We start from the raw sequence: 17,140 nt of genomic DNA on the forward strand, positions 1-17,140 counted from the left end.
TAACGTTACAACATTTTTGCTCCAAATACAAAATGCTCTCCACCTCTTCAACCTCCAGATAAAATCCAGCTAAGATTCCAAAATACAACATCCAAAAACATGTTTTAATGTGCTCTTTTATATACTTTTAATATTATGTACTCTATCCCTAAGGATATGAGAGAGTCACCTTCCCTAAGCTCTTTCTTAAGAAAAGCCTTTACTAAAATGGTTCTGTTTTTTACCCCCTTTGCTCGTACTATATTCAGTACCCCCATCTACCATGTCCTCTCATTGTGTATTTCTTTTATCATTCTGTGAAGCACTTTAAGAAGCCACCCTTAAAGGCGCCACATACAAAGTTTTTTATCATTACATTTTGCATCCCAATAACCTAATGCTTACTGTTTCCCCTCGATTTCCCTTGTCTCCTTTAGGTCCCTGAAAGGAAAAAGGAATACGTATGAGATTTCAAAGCGGAGTAAGTGGGACAAAATGCATCTGTGTCTAGGAGGATTTCTAGATTATCTTGTCAATGGATCTTGTGGTGAATAGTCAGTGGGGAGCTGGCATGTTACTGCGGGGAGGAGAGAAAATTTAACTATGTATTTCTTCATTTTTGTGAACTTCAGTGATACGAAGGACATTGGAGACCTTTAAGTTTCTAATGTTAAAAGGTCTGTAACAGAATAGCCATTGACAGGCTGTTACATGAAAAAGCATGTAAAATACTTACTGGATTCCCAGTGGGCCCTATTATTCCGAATGGACCAATGACACCTTCCTTTCCCTGACATAAAAAAAAAAAGACAAGCATGAGGGCCTGTGATGAATTTGTGTTACTTTCACTGTACAAAGATATTAGAACTAATTTTTATTCTTTCAGTTTCAGCAGCCATATCACCCTGCAACTCTCTCACTAAAGGCCGGCAGGTGTGGCCTGGCCAGTACCTGGATGGGAGACCTCTTGGGAAAGCTGAGGCTGGGTGTTAGTGGGGCCAGCAGGGGGCGCTCACCCTGCAGTCTGTGTAGATCTTAATGTTCCAGTATAGTGACGGGGACACTATAGTGTAAAAAAGTGCTGTCCTTCGGATGAGATGGAAATCCCAGGGCGTTTCTCAAAAAGAATAGGGGTGTTACCCAGGCGTCCTGGCCAAATTTCCTATTAGCCTTTACCAATCATGGCCTCCTACTATTCCCTGTCTATGAACTGGCTTCAACACTCTGTTCTCCTCCCCACTGATAGCTGGAGTGTGAGGAGTGCACTGGCGCAATCTGGCTGTTGTCGTATCATCCAGGTGGGGCTGCACATTGGTGGTGGTAGTGGGATTCCCCATTACCTGTAAGGCGCTTTGAATGGAGTGACCAGAAAAGTGCTATATAAGTGTAGGAATCTTTCCTTTTTGTACCCCCGTAATTTAGAATAGCCAGTTATCAATCAGCCTCGGTATACTGACCAGAAACAATGTACCTGGACGAGTGGGATTAATTCTTAACAATTAATTGCATTTACAGAACACGTTTTATCGCGGAGCGCTCGGATTGTAAGAGGAGGAATTTCAAACACCACTTATAGTGCAACATCCTCCTCTGGGACACGTGTGGTCATTATTCTGAATCAGTAACTCCTCATATATAATATACTGTAGAACGAGGAAAGAAAAAATTGCTTCACCAATTGAATTAAGGGGGAAATTTAGGAAGACCAGATTGTACAAGTACAGTACAAAGCAGAACATTGGAGTAAATACCCTTACTCTTACAAAGAGACTCTTAACGACTTTATTTGACTCAATCAATTGTTCAGTTAATAGTCTCTATTACCACTCTATTACCTATAAAACGGAGGAGAGAACATTATGTAGAAATTGTGTAAATCAGTCGGGTGCTCAAACTTTACTTATCAGGAGCCCCCCCAGTGATCCTCAATGGTATTCACTGTCCTACACTGACTTAAAAAAATGTGTGTATAATGTCACACTAAAGCTTTGTGTTACTTCAATTATAATAATAATTCCTTACACTTATAGAGTGCTTTTCTGGACACTCCACTCAAAGCGCTTTACAGGTAATGGGGAATCCCACTACCACCACCAATGTGCAGCCCCACCTGGATGATGCGACGGCAGCCATGGTGCGCCAGAACGCTCCCCACACTGGCTATCAGTGGGGAGGAGAGCAGAGTAATGAATCCAATTCATAGAGGGGTATTATTAGGAGGCCAATATTGGTAAGGGCCAATGGGAAATTTGGCCCTTTTCCTTATCCCAATTGTGTTAGTGTATTCAAGCCCACGTTTAGAGAAAAACAGGATTTAGATTTATTTAGATTTAGGCCTTGGCCTACTTTCAGGTCTACTTCTTTTAAAGTCCAGATTGAACAGTGCACTCATTGGCTGACAGAAAGCCGCAAGCACACATTTACATAAGTAAACATGGGGGAGAAAGGTCGAAATGAACTTGCCATCAGGCCTTGTGGTCCCTTAGGGCCTTGAATCCCTACTGGTCCAAAGTCTCCTGGAGGCCCCTAGAAAACACAGCTGTAATTGAAGTCAAAGACAATATAACACTTCTCATCCTAAATGCCTCTGGAGAAACTGCAGTATCCTTCGTTCTTTTCTTACCCTGTTCCACAATATTCAAGACATTCACCTACTGAAAATTATAATCACATAAGGTCGGTTACAAACAACAGGAGGCCACTTGACCCCTCCAGCCCATTTGGTAATATGTAGATAATTGATCCCAGGATCTCTTCCGGTTGTTTCTTGAAAGAAACCTTCCAGTTTTCGGTTTTAAATGCACTTCCATGGAGTTTCAGCTCATGCTCTCGGATTCGTGTTTCACCGTTCACTCTGAAGAAAAGTTGAATTTGTCGATGCCTTTGAGGATTTTGAATCCACGTGTCAGTTCCCCCTGTAAACCTCTTTGTTCAAGACTGAAACCGTTCAGTTCCTTAGACTGAGAGTGTAGGACTTTCAGGCTCAGGAGTTGCTCTTCTTGGGGCAGACTGCAGAGCAGCAATAGTTTTTTCTATATCATGGTGATCAGAATTGTTCATGATGTTCTACATGAGGCCATACTTGTGTAATATACAATTTTAATGTAACATCCCTTGATTTAACTTCTATGCTTTAAACTATATTCTTCTACATAGCACTATATATAGAAGAATATATATATTCCACTATACAAAAGCACTATATAAAAAAAGTTTATTCAATATATTATTTAGCTCATTCATAGTTTCTTCTATCTCAGCATTTCACATTTGTATTTTTAAGTTATGTATTTACCTCCTGCATGAATAACCCCATGCTTGTCTACATTTAATACCATTTGTCAGGTGTTTGCCCAGTCTTGAATTTTACCTAAATCTTTTTCAATTTCATCTGCTACTTCGACAATGTTTAGCCAATTTATGGCATTGATTAAAAACGCAGAGTCATGCCATGTTTACAACGTGCACAGCTCTGATTAATAGGAGGAAATAAAGCTAGCTAAATAACACACTGTCATCTATTTCTGTAATAAGCAGCATACTGTGAGTAAGTGCCTGTATCCCAAGGCACAGCAGGATCTCATACAATTGGCACACAATGGCCAAGACAGATTGAGATAGTTTGTTTTGCTCCAATAAAAAGATCCCTAGTAATATAAAATGCTTGCAGCCCTCCACTACCTTCAACCTCTGGCAAAAAGACTTTAAATAAACAAAGAGCCTTCTGTTGACAATATAATTTGTAAAAATGAGAGAGTTGCACAACAGTGACAACATAAGTTTAAAATGGTGAAAAAAAAACTATTCTTGCTTTCATAGAATATTTCCTAAAACAAAACAAAATTCTGGTCTTAAAACCTTAAAAAACTCAGTGTTCCATGACTTGTAACAACTTTCTTGTAACAAAATGTGAATGTTTGACCTGATAGATGACTGCTTCATCAATATTAGTTGCTGAAGAAGAGTTAGGGCTGTCTGCTGATACAGTAACTACAGTACACAGGGACAACACTGTACCAGGGAAATTCTGTGTTTTTGCAGGCACACTTTGCCTCTCTGCTTCACAGAATAACACTGTTTAGTCCACTGAGGTTTATTTCAGGTGACATATCTAGACAAACACAAAAAAAGACTAGTAGGACTCCTTTTAAGGCCAGTCCTGTTAAACATCCTGGGATTCTTTGATTTATGTCCTGGAGTTCTAGGACACTCATATGAGAACTACTTTTTTGCAGCTTTTTTCCCCACCTGAAAAGGCATTTTTGCTACAAGGTAATGGAAATGATTACTGATTAATTAGTAGCAGCATCATATCAAATGTGTTACTGTTCCTCCATGCAATATCATGGATACCATGACTGTCACTGGTTTGTTTTAATTAAAATGGGAAAATTAAGCAGAAATACAAAAACTTTCCATCCAGGATGATTGACGTCTCTAAATTGCTCCATGTGCTCATGCGTGTGGGAGCGTCCCATCCATGGATTTAGCCACCAAGTGCTTGCTGGGACTGGCTCCTGCTCACTGACCCCAGTGGGAAGGAATCCTGTTTTTTGCTGCTCTTAACTTCTTAACCACAGGCCTCTCAATTTCTATCCGAGGCTTAATTTTAAATTTGCTTTCGGCACTTAAACGGTTAAATGGGATTTGTTATTGGTATCAACACCGTACTAATTTTTTACAGAACTTCCCTTATTCAGGTGTGTTGCCCGATATGTGACCCGGTAGATATTTGCCTTTCTCGCTGTCTGCTGATCAGAAATGGATCACCTACCAAGAGATGTTCTGTTGCGAAGAGCTTATGAACTTTTTTATGTGCTGTAGTTGCTGGAAACAGTATCCTTGAAGCAGGACAGGTTTGGACTGAACATAAGAACAAATTATACATCTAAATATAATTGCAGAAGGATATGTAATAATCATACTTGTGTGAAATAAATAATCTGAAAATAAAATAATCTACCTTTGGTCCAAACACGCCCATAATGCCTGGAAATCCTGGTTCTCCAGTGTCACCCTGGAAATCAAGAAGATAAAAAGAAAATCAGCACTATTCACGTTACTGTTAAACATAAAGAACCTTAGGAATGTTTTAAGTTTGTACTTCAATATTTGTTTAACAGATTTGGCCCTGTTACATGTTGGCCATTTACACTAATGGGAGTTTTATAATGACGAATAAGGTAAAACACAAAGTCTTTAAAATGCCATTAGCAAATAGTTTTGTGCACAACGTTTGTGCTCGTGTATACTGGGATTTCTCATTCCCACCTCCTAGGAAATGTGACCATTTGCAAGAGTTAAGGGATTTTGCCTTAAAAATGCAAAGTAAATGTCTGTCCAAAACCAATTGCTGTACAGTATATCTGATAGAATCCGTAAAAAGACACCAGCCCTGTGTGTTTCCTTACCGGCTGCCCTTTGGATCCTGGATCTCCCTGTTTCCCTGGCATTCCCATTCCTCCCTTAAATCCTCGCTTTCCGGGGGGACCGGCTTGACCAGGCAAGCCCCTCTCTCCCTAGATGGAGGAAAGAACTCATTTAAAATCGTCATCACTAATCACCCTTGCAACAGACATTTTCTAAACACTATCGGGACACCTTTATCACTACTACTGTGTCACGACAGAAGGCGGAAATTGCAAAGTTCAAAGTCAACCCCCACCAGAAATGCAGCATCTCGCAGTGACAAAGCCCAAGTATTCCGATCACGTAAATATTTTAATATTTCATTGACCTATCAATAACTAATCCCTCCTAAAGGTTTGCATTTATAGCTTTGGCCATTACTGATGCTATGTAGATTAACGTATAAAATGAGGAGGAATGTTCTTGTTAAGGAAGCCAAAAGCTTTCTTTCTGAATGTGGCATATAGGCCTGTACATGGAATTTTGCCTTTTTAAAAAATTCAACATCTCTTCTATTTGCCATTACGGGGTTAAAAGCAGAGAAACGACACACGTCTTGAGGCCAGAGAGAAAAACCAGAAAGAAGAATATGGGTTGCTGGTGACTTTCAGATAGTTTCCCTGGTGTTCAACTTGAAGAGCGACTGTGTATCGTGTTCTCTGGTAAGCTGAGCTAAGAGCCTTCGACGGAGACAAAACGGCTTTAACCAACAAGTTGAAGGATGGGCTCTTTCAGACAGAGCGCAGGCTAAAACAGACGCTTGTATGCTTAGGGTCCTGTCTGTGTGGAATCATGAAACCCGATGAACAGATGAATGTTTCTTGGATGTTTTTTCTCATCCCGTCCGCGTGCCATCCAGTTGGGCACCGCGCAGATAACATGCCGCGTTCTCCCTCCTGTCGGTACCTTGAACCCAGGTGAGCCCTGAGCACCAGGGAGGCCCGTCGGACCCACTTTGCCACGATGGCCCACATTCCCAGAGAGGCCGATTTCGCCATCGTCTCCCTGCTCCCCCTGCAGACACAGACAAAGGGCAGAGCGAATGGAGCACCAGCTGGAACGCATATCGAATGACCCGAGCTCCGCCGGCGTTTTCTAGCCACCCGCGCTTGAATCTGATCTCTGCAGGAGAGCTGCTGTTTCTGAAGGTGCATTAGAGCAGCTACACATATATTCCAAGCAGGGCTATTTTGTTGGAGCTTTTGCAGTATTATTGCATTTCAATGTACATTAACAGAATAAATTCAGGTAACTGCCAGGTTACTTTTTCAGTCCTCCAGTTATATTGTTCAGACAAAGACAAAAGCCGAGGGAAATGCACGAGAGGGGACAGTCGAGGTGCTATTCAGGAAGACCACCAGAGAGAAAAGAACTGTTCCAAAAATGTGAACACCATGAGAGGCCGTAAGCTTTTTCTTTTTTCACAACAGTCACTTAGAGAGAGAAGTCCCAAAACTTTGTGTGTGACTCAGCTGAGTGATTGACTGCAGTGGAAAAAGTGCGGTAAGGTTTTGAAGCGGAGCACACAGTATGTATTTTTACTGGAGGCGTGATGAACCCCACAACCAGTTGGGTTGGCTCATACAAATGTAGAGAATAAAATGTATACATCCATTATATATTAAGTATCTATAAATGGCATGAGGTATGCATTTTTGCTGCAAGTTTTTGCGGCAAAATATGCACTAGAATGCCAGAAATGCACTACATTTGAATAAATGGCATTGTATTAGCAGTCATACTTGTATTACAAAAACACAAAACACAAAGACTTGAAATAAATAGCCCCTTCTAAATAACTGTTGGAGATGGAGTAATCCGTGAAAAAATGATTAAGTGAACATCAGAATTCTCACTGTATTTTTCTCCATATGAAACCCGTATAAATTGCCGAAGCCAAATTTAAATCTCAGGATCGTTCAGCAGGGATTCGGATTTTGATAGAAACATTCCTGATTGCATTCGATATGAGTTGTAGCATTCTGTGATCGGGCCAAACTGAATGTTTGACCGTTTCATGATTTGTTGAAGAATGGGTCCTTTATAATACATTTCAATGTATTGCAGCCACTGTATGTAAAGTTAGGACCGTGTACGGAGACTGCAGGACGATTTGAAGGTTCGGGAAATTCCCTTACCGGCATTCCTTTACTCCCATCCTTGCCTGGGATTCCATCTACACCAGGGACACCCTCTTGACCCTGTCGTCCAACCACACCCCGTGGCCCGGGAGGTCCAATTGGGCCCTGTAACGCAACAGGCAGCAGGATTACCTTTGAGGTGCTTTGTTTTATCTCGAAACCCCACAGAACCTGTCCACTGTAAGGCTTAATAGTACAAGTGGTTCACAGCTGAAATTAGATGGTTTCAACCCGTGAAGCATTTTAGGTGTCAGTGTGTCACAGATTTAATAAACCTCCAATTAAAACTTCAACAACATTTATATCCTTGAAGGGATTGCATTAAACTATGCATTGCAAAAAATGTTCAAACAAACACTTCAAGCTCTCTGGAATATACCTCTGGTAAATAATACACTGTATATGTTTTGATGCAATTTAAATTAAGCATTGACGATCTCTGGGTTTTCGCTGTTTCAAAGTTGTGATTTTGAACACAGTACACCAACTGTACACCTGCCATTTCATGCAACATTTGCAAATGCCTGGCATGAGTTATGTTGCACAAATGCAGAGCAGCACTAATATCTGTATGTGTGATATACTGTATGCTCCAAAGCAGGGAATTCCCGGTCCTGGTTCTCAAGATTCTAAAAGTAGCATTTAAATAAGCAATTTCTAAAGGGCTTGAGTTATTTAACTATAATCAATTAAGCAGGTGGTGTTTAATTAAGTATTTTAAAGATCATTTGGAACACAAATCAGAAAATCCTTCAGTCCCTGAGGACTAGTGTTCCCTTCATTGAAATGTTACTTGCTTATTTGATCGATTTCTAGGAACGAGTGTTCATAATCTTTAAATATCAGGCTATTTGGGATGGTCTATAAGAATGAATGGACTGAGGCTCTACAGGGTTGAAGAAGCCTGCTCCAGTGAATGGCAAGATGAAAGTCTTTTCCCCTTACTGGCGGGCCTCTGCTTCCAGCTTCTCCCCGGCTCCCTTGTTTTCCTTTCTGGCCCTGAAACAGAAGAGAACAGAAACTGATGTCCCCCCACAACCACAAGGTCCAACGTCAATAAAGCAGTGCAGCTACGCAGAAGGGGTTACGAAGCATTCCTCTTCAGACTCGCACACAACATACAGTAAATCTGCTGAAACAATGAAGGAATTGCTTGCTTGAGTGATGGTGCCTACTCTGAAATCATCCATCAGAAAATCATTAATAGAGACTTGTGTTTTGATGGTATCTCTCAGCTTTCAAAAGCTGCCCTACTGCGTTTCAGATGATCTGGATTAAAGGTATAATCAAAGCGCTAAAATGAAGAGCTGAAAGGATCCTGGCAGGAGAGACGAGTGAAATTTCAAACCGAAATGGAGTCCTGCAGAGTTTTACTCCACTGAAGCAGCCGCCTTCACATCGTATAACGGTGCTCGGGATTAACATTCAGCGCAATTAATTTTGAGCAAATTGGCCTGTTCCATCAATGGCAAATTAACTGGGGGTGCAGACAGCAATGACTTTGAGGGAAAGTGAGCAACAGGACAGATTTCCTACACTGAGTTTCATAGCAGTTTCAGGAGAATAGTGAAGGTTCTCGGGGGAATTAACTGGACAAGAGCATTGCAGATTTTAGTTTTTTTAAAGAAACTTAATTCATTACTATGTATTGCAACAAAACGCTTTTCAAAATGACCTAATTAAAATGTAGTCATTATTTTGATACAATTTATAGGCAGCAGCCTGAGTATGTTCTCCAAAACCTCTTTTTAAGGATATCTTGGCCGTTTCAAATCTGCCACCGCTGGAAGTCGTTTCAAATAAATTTCGGAACAAACCTCCATTTCACATCAGATCTGAGACACAAGACATTTAAGTACATTTTAGCAAACACTATAAAGGTTGAACTGAACTGTTATGTCGACAACAGGAAGTGAAGTACTACTACAGGTAAAGTTAAAAATGGAGGTTTTTTGGTTTTCATGTAGCATCTTTAGAAATCCGCTGTTCTTACCTCATAACCCTTAGATCCTTTAGGTCCTGGTTGTCCTGGAGGTCCAGGATTCCCCTTAAGAAATAGAAGAATAAAGGCAATCTTCTGAGTTCAGGAGCTATCAATTTCCAAAAAAGCAGCTCAGTATTTTAAGCTAGAAGGGCAGCAGTAAGCACTGCAGATTGATGAGGTAATGACAGCATCTACAAAAACAGACCAGGTCCACACAACCTCTTTTTGATTGCTAAGCATCACCTCAACAGAAAATCCATATCTTTCATAGTGGAATAAAATTAAGATGCTTCATTCATTATGTTGCACCTTCAAGAAGATAAGCTAGTTCAGTGTCCCTATACCCAGTGTTTATATCCAGTGTTGCTGCTGGAAATGGTGTTAGTGGGGCCAGCAGGGTGTTCACCCTGCTGTCTGTGTGGGTCCTAATGCCACAGTATAGCGATGGGGACACTATACCGTAAAAAGGTGCTGTTCTCTCGGATGAGACATACTGGTGGTGATAGTGGGATTCCTCATTACCTGTAAAGCGCTTTGAGTGGAGTGTCCAGAAAAAAGTGTAAGGAATTACTATTATGACAAATGCCAAAGTAGGAAGTACAGAACATAAGATCAAAGTATAATAGAAGTACAGAATGGAAATAAAGTGTGCACTTACAGGCATCCCAGGGGCTCCAGGCTTGCCTCTTTCTCCGTCCAGCCCTTGGTGACCCTGTAAAATGGACATTTTTACAAATATAGCAAAAACAAAATATCTTGTTCTCAAAAAAGGCAACTTTTGTAGCTTTTGAGCTCAGCCATTCAAGGTCGGTGGGTCTAAATCATCTTGGAAGAGATGAAAACAAGTTCAGGATCACACCTTGACTCTCATCTGAAGACCAGTCTGGCAATTATTATATTTCCAATGAACACAGATTTGATCGATTAACAAAAACCAGTAGGAGTTGCTGGAATGCACAATTATGCAACAGTGAACAGCATTTCATTTGAATAAATTCATTTTCTTTCTTTTCTGCTACTTTTAAGTCTAAATGCAGCTTGTGAAAAAACATTGCAGTCTGACATGGCTATTAATGGAAACTAAAAATCTCCTTACAAACTGCATCATTGAAGATGAAATATATTCTCTTTATTATTATTATTAAAAATAATTTGATGAAGGCACATGGGGTAATTCAGGAGAAAATGCTGTAATGGAATAATAATTATTAATAATAATAATAATATTAGTGAATAAACTGTTGCAGAGGAAACAATAAAAAAGTAAATGAATAACAGGATTTGACATTGTTAACAGTGTAAGTTAGGCAGGAATACTGAAATTAGATATTGTTCAAGTTATTGGCAGTGGCAGCTTAAAGTGACATACAGTACAGTACGGTGTACCCAAATTTGGTAACTGCTCTTTGGCAGGTTGATTTTGGAAAAAGGACTGCATCTTAAGGTTGGTACAGAGAACTGCAATAACTTATGAAGATAGAATGTTTTCCTAATTAAAGATCTGATAACGTTTAACCCAATTACACATTCATCTAGTATGCAGAGAAGGCTAATCAATGAATAACAACCACAATTAGTGTGACTGGGTGCCCCAATCAAAAAACTCATGACAAAATTTGATAAAATATCAAGTTTCCAAAAACAGCTTTGGAGGCAGTTCTGTGAACAACACCACCACAGTCCAAGATGGGGAGTCCAGATATTTGAACTTACTATTTCATTTGAATAAATAAAACTAGATTTGGTGCAATAGAGGAAATCAAGACTTTGACTTGGAACTTGCAATGAGCACTATCCAACCATTTAGCTAAATATTTATATTCTATGTGTTCCAATTTCATCTAAACTACAATTACTCTAACACTTTAGTTTAGGAGCTGCAAATTCCATTTGTAAATTGTTTATTGCCGGCAATATCCAAACACAACACTGAAACAGTGCCAAGAACCTAGCAAGAAATTGCCTCTATTAATGATCAATTAGTTTACACTTATGACTAAGCGTATTAATAATAATATTCTTCTCATTTAAAGTACAGATGGTTAATTACCACACCTCCTCAATGTTAACAAATAGTTTGTTAAACAAAACAATTTGTTAAATGTTTCTATAATGAATTGCAGGGAAATGGATTAGTGAAAGATATTTCATATTCCCCAAAGTAAAAGATTTCCCCCCTAAGGAAATCACGGGGGCTATATGGTAACAAGAGGGCAAAGCAAAATGTGGCGGAAATGAACCAGAACAGGTTTTAGATTCATTTTTGGCACTTACTGGATAGCCTGGGTCCCCTGATTCGCCTCTGTCCCCTCTGTCTCCAACAGGACCCTGAACGCACCAGAAAAAAGAAACAATATTTTCATTTCTAAGTCCGGAGCACCAGAAAAAAAAAATTGTAACGGCATTGCTGTTAAATCAGACTCACTCTGTCTCCTGGAGAACCAGGAGGCCCCTCTGTCTTCCCATCATCCCCCTGTTCCCCCTGTGGAAAGCAAAGCATATTGAGATGAGTGTACATTGTTAAGTATTTCCTGTGTTTTTGCTGGTTTTACATTCACTGTGCAACTCCAGAAGTGCCAGCAAAAGGTCACAACCTTTCTCAAGATAAGTCTCAAACCAGTAAAAGAGGGAGATTCTAACTTCCACTTTGCAGAATGTACTTGTTGGTGAGGCAAATTCGACCCATAGAAGGAATGTCAGCAGAACATGTACGCTATCCGATCTGCAAAACACGGTCTCTCAGGACATTTTTGCAGGTGGGATCCTTATTTTGTATAAGTTATTTATTAACGCCATGAATCTGCATTGTTTCACGATACATGTGCTGTACATGTGCGTTGTCAAAAAGCGTAGCCTGGAAACTACCACTGTAGGTTTTGTATGAAGCGCAACATGTTTTTTGCATTACAGACAAAAACTACATAGAGACGTTTCTGATCAAGTCAGCATTTTGTGTTGGCAAGACTCTCGTCTAAAAAAATGACAATTTATAGAGTGAGAAAAGAGTGGAAAACTGCAGGTAGCCCCGTTGAAAGGGGAGAAACGTACACTTTTCTTTAGAACTAAACATTTAAATATTCACTCCCATGCATGTTTTTGCATGCCTTGGCTCTTGTACGGCTATTTGATCTTTTCCTGTGCGATGACAAGTTGTAATTCCATCTGCAATTTTGAGTAGATTCTGGTATAGTTAACACCCTGCGCTCAACACAAGGAAATATGTTTTGGAAAGTGAAGACCCACAGTACATGATAAAGCCTAGGTTAAAGTATGAAACCTGCTTTGTCGAGACGATCTGAGGTACTGATATCCATAAAGTCAAGACAAAGGGAGGTTTGGATGTTTCATTTCTGTTTTGACTTTTTTTAGGACTTTTTCTAGTGAAAAAGAGAAGCCTGATGTGTAGTTGTGATGTTTTTTATCATAACATAATATATAATCCTTGAAATATATTATCCTTACAAAAGAAGAAGCTTCATGATTAAAAAAAACAAGCATTCACCTTCAAACAACAAAAAAAACACATTTGCAAACTGACCAGAAACATTTAAAAGCAACAAGGAACCTTGTCGCTCCAGAAGGACAGCCCTCCTCTGAAAGGTTTCTGTGTCTTAGCTTTCCCTGTTGGGATCCAGCCAAAGGAAAGTTTACACTCCACTAATTTGGATCAGCAAAGTCATTAGGCAGAGGCTGTGGGAAGACTACCTTTTCTCCTTTGGGTCCAGGTGGTCCCATTGGGCCCTGCGGACCTTGGTGACCCTGTACACAAGAGAGAACAACAAAACCAGGGAGACCATGAACGCGCAGCACAGTGAAACAAAATCTCAATTATGGCAACACTGGCTGTATGTGAGGCTTCATACTATGTAGTGTAGGTCTATGTGGTAAGAGGCATTCAGTACCATGTTAACATCCAATAGCAACAAGATATGTGGAAATATTAAACAAACACTGTACAGTACATTCCGTATTATTAAGCGGCAATATATAGCTGATATTTGACATTTTTATTATTTTAATGATAATTTTTAGTATTGGTATATTTTAATTTAATCTGACATCATCAATTGTTCACCAGTTGACCTGAAACTAAATGCCTACACAGCAAACAAATTCCGGGGCACTCATTTGTTATAAGCCTTAGGTACAGTATTATCCAATTTTATCGACGTCTTTAGTAGACAGGGGACAGAAATTTCAGCAGAGACCAGATAAATACGCATTGTTGGTATCAACACCATTCTTTAGTTCACTTTCAAAAGGAAAGACAATTCAGTTCAAAGGGCCACTGGCGTTTCTAAATTTTACACAATTCAAGACGGCGGGTGGTGACCTGGACTAGCTATCGCGACAAACTTTACTGCACGTTGTCCATACCTCATACCCTGGTAAGCCTGGTTCCCCTTGCTGTCCCATTCTGCCTGGGGGACCCTGTAAACAGCATTTGCATTCATCAAGTTCCTTATAATCCAGTGGAAACGTATTCTAACGGATCCTCTTTAAACGATTTCCTCTTTGCAAAGCGATTGTGCCAATGCACACTTCCAGCACTGAATAAAACTGTTCTGCACATGGATAGGTTTCAAGAATAAAACCCTGGATAGTTATCAGAAGGAGTCTATGGCTCTAAATTAAGTCTTCAAGAAACCTCATGTGCTTTTCCTTTGGAGGAATTCCTGAAGGGAAAGTAGTGATACTGTATGTGCTTGTTTCCGAACAAGAAATATTCAAAGGCGGCTGAAGCCAAGATCCTCAGGAAATCTGTCATTTTTAGTGGCACATTTCAGGAATGTCACATTAAAAAGTACCTTATGGATCCAGAAGACCACTTTCAAAATATTCTATATATAATCTTTCAAGCATGTATGTATGACTGGATTTCATTTTGCATGTACAGTACATTGTATTGCTCCCAGGCAATGATCTTATTAGGTTCTGCAAGATGCAAGACTGAAGCTTCTAGGAATATTTTGATTAGTTATGTAAAGTAACAATTCAAATATTCCAACAAAAGAAAAATACAAACATCTCTCAATTTGGGTTCTACAGGACATGCATGATTGTAACTCTGAAATCTTCAAAGTAGTTATTTCAGAGATCAATTAACAGGAAGTAGTTGCCGATAAAAACTAGAGGCTGTATTCAATGAACTCAAACTGCACTGTGGCATGCAAAATGAAAAATACTGCCATGGTGAGTCCTATTGTCCTGTATCATTTTTAAGCAGTATCTTCTCCTCTTGATCACTTAGGAATCACCAGCCTTTACTACTGTATACAAGTAGCACTTTGTTTGCCATTGCTTAGAAACATGAATACATGGGATTCTGCTGAATGACATAGCAGCAACCTCATTACTCAGTTGGCAGCACCATAATCCTCATCTGTCTTGGCATTAGTGATTAATGGGGAGGAACCGCAAACTAAGTCTCTTTCCAAGTGTCTCACAACGCAGGGAAGTATTTCAATGCAATTAAAATAAACAGAACGTCACGACATCGTATTGCACAATATACAAGATTACACAGAGTCCTGGTGGTGTGGAAAAACGTATCACCAGGAAACCTTTGTCCAGAATCATATAGTGAAAATACCCACTTTAGAACTGTTTTACATCTATATAGTAAGGGGTAATCTTACTGTATCATTTTTTGTCATAGATAAAACTGCTTTTTTCGAAAAAGTACATTGTTTTTTGACACTGAAAGACCCGCAAAAATATTTTCCCAGTATCTATTTCTTCTTTTTTGCAGATCCTCTCAACCATGAGAGCTTTCAAGACTCCTGCAGGCAGCATTTAATTCGGCAGCTGTTAATTCAGATGGACATTGGATTTCCACTGTCTCACCATGGGCCCAATAGTTCCTCTGGATCCCTTTGGTCCTGCAAAGCCCGCTGCCCCCTGTTCACCAATGGTCCCTGTCTCTCCAAGATGACCCTGATGGCCTTTGCTGCCCTGCAAGGAACAGAACCAACACATTCTCAGATATAGTGAAATCCAATAATCACCTTGTTGCTAAACCAATTTACCAGTTGAAGTGAGTTTTCAATATTCCCCAAATGGAATTGGTTCTGACAACAGTTATGTCTTTATTAAATATTTTGAATTTTGTAGCCTTTCAGATCTTGCAGTTGCAGACTGGTTTGGAACCCAGCTAGAAGGTTAAATTTGGTCCAGCAACTTATAGTAAAGAAATACTGGCCCAACATCACTTTGTCTCTTGGGCATTGAACCAACATTGACAAAGTGTGTGCTATAACCTTGGGCCAACATCATGAATTCAGCTATGACCTTGCCAACCTGACTCTATGATAGACCAATATTTGTTTGAACCAAATCCATTTTTTTCATAAATCCACATGAGAATACTGAATGCTCTGTCAGTATTACAGTATGAAACATTATGAACATTACCCAACCATAACTCTGCCAATCTAAACTTAAATGATGTTTGGTCAACACTTCACACGACATTGGACCAAGACTGAACCAAACTTAGCAAACTCTGCTGTTGTGTAACAAATGGCACTTTCATTTGAGCTTTTCATTTTGCAGGTAGTCATACTTGCAGCAGCTGAAACATGGAAACGTACATAAACGAACACAAAGACTTTTCACATGACACTTGTGATCACAGCAGTATCAGTGAGGTGCATCTCTGTTCAGGAGAACAAAATCCAGCATTCTTTTTTTAGATTGGCAGAAAGATGACACTATCCCTGTACCTTTCTGCCTGGTTTTCCTCTTTCACCTGGTTTTCCTGGTTTTCCTTCTGGACCCTAGAAAATAAATAAAGGATAAGCTTGATTATAACCACCACTGGTTAATAAAAAATTCTGGCAACATATTGGTCTTCCAATACAGCAAGGCATCCATATGGGAGCTTTCAGGCAGTCGTAAATCTGGCTTTCAATGTATCCATCAAAAAGGTTTTGAAATCACGTGAAATGTTTTTACATTAACTTGTACATCAAATAGCATTGTTTTTAACCATTTAAAAAATCTCATTCACATTATTCCCACATGTCTTTCTAGGACATTATAAGGTTGTCGTCAAGTCAAGCCCAGCTCAGCTATTTGTAAAGAGACCATTAGATGATGTAGGACATCTGGCCTTGTTGCAATCTCTCAGAGTATTGTAGAGTTCTACACTGTTATGAGTCATATCTGACTACTGGATGCCGACTGGTGCCTTTAAAATGACAATTGTGTCCGACAACATATGGTTTCTTTGGAAAGTGATGAAAACGGGGGATATCTCATTTACGATGTCCCACAGTGGTGTTCTTACTATTGAAAGTAAAACTTAATTCAGATATTCTTCACTCTTTATGCCTTAAACATTAGATCCACATGCATACAGACATTTATTCTATGGGTAGCTTTCCTGAATACACAACACCCAACTGTGTTCATTGTTCCTATAAAATAGCTCTTCAGCAGTTTTTTTTCCTTAGTTGTGAATGTAGCGCAAAGGCTTTGAGGACCGATTTCTACTATGACTGCTGCTGCTATTTATCATAAGAACAGTAGGAACCATGACGAAAACCTTAATTATTATAAATACCTTGGTAAACAATTTGATTTGCACCAGCTCATTTAATTAATCTCTGGAAGTCCGTTGTGG

The 17,140-nt window shown here is 39.6% G+C and overlaps 1 protein-coding gene across 4 annotated transcripts in view; it reads right to left on the bottom strand.

Moving 5' to 3' along the window:
- LOC148643942 (uncharacterized) overlaps window positions 1-17,140 on the bottom strand; it is a 157,480-nt gene that overhangs the window by 7,908 nt on the left and 132,432 nt on the right. For all 4 annotated transcript variants that reach the window (XM_088615534.1, XM_088615531.1, XM_088615532.1 and 1 more), the window contains exons 38-53: window positions 16,239-16,292; window positions 15,361-15,468; window positions 13,891-13,944; window positions 13,219-13,272; window positions 11,939-11,995; window positions 11,788-11,841; window positions 10,172-10,225; window positions 9,523-9,576; window positions 8,475-8,528; window positions 7,527-7,634; window positions 6,295-6,402; window positions 5,391-5,498; window positions 4,943-4,996; window positions 2,443-2,505; window positions 716-769; window positions 385-420 (exon numbers count right to left, since the gene is read on the bottom strand). In XM_088615534.1, the coding sequence (XP_088471660.1) occupies window positions 385-420; window positions 716-769; window positions 2,443-2,505; window positions 4,943-4,996; window positions 5,391-5,498; window positions 6,295-6,402; window positions 7,527-7,634; window positions 8,475-8,528; window positions 9,523-9,576; window positions 10,172-10,225; window positions 11,788-11,841; window positions 11,939-11,995; window positions 13,219-13,272; window positions 13,891-13,944; window positions 15,361-15,468; window positions 16,239-16,292 (1,074 nt within the window). The remainder of the gene's footprint in view (window positions 1-384; window positions 421-715; window positions 770-2,442; window positions 2,506-4,942; window positions 4,997-5,390; window positions 5,499-6,294; window positions 6,403-7,526; window positions 7,635-8,474; window positions 8,529-9,522; window positions 9,577-10,171; window positions 10,226-11,787; window positions 11,842-11,938; window positions 11,996-13,218; window positions 13,273-13,890; window positions 13,945-15,360; window positions 15,469-16,238; window positions 16,293-17,140) is intronic.

Source organism: Lepisosteus platostomus, chromosome 21 (genome assembly GCF_059453375.1).
Source record: "Lepisosteus platostomus isolate fLepPlt1 chromosome 21, fLepPlt1.hap1, whole genome shotgun sequence".
In the NCBI taxonomy this organism is placed as follows: Eukaryota; Metazoa; Chordata; class Actinopteri; order Semionotiformes; family Lepisosteidae; genus Lepisosteus; species Lepisosteus platostomus.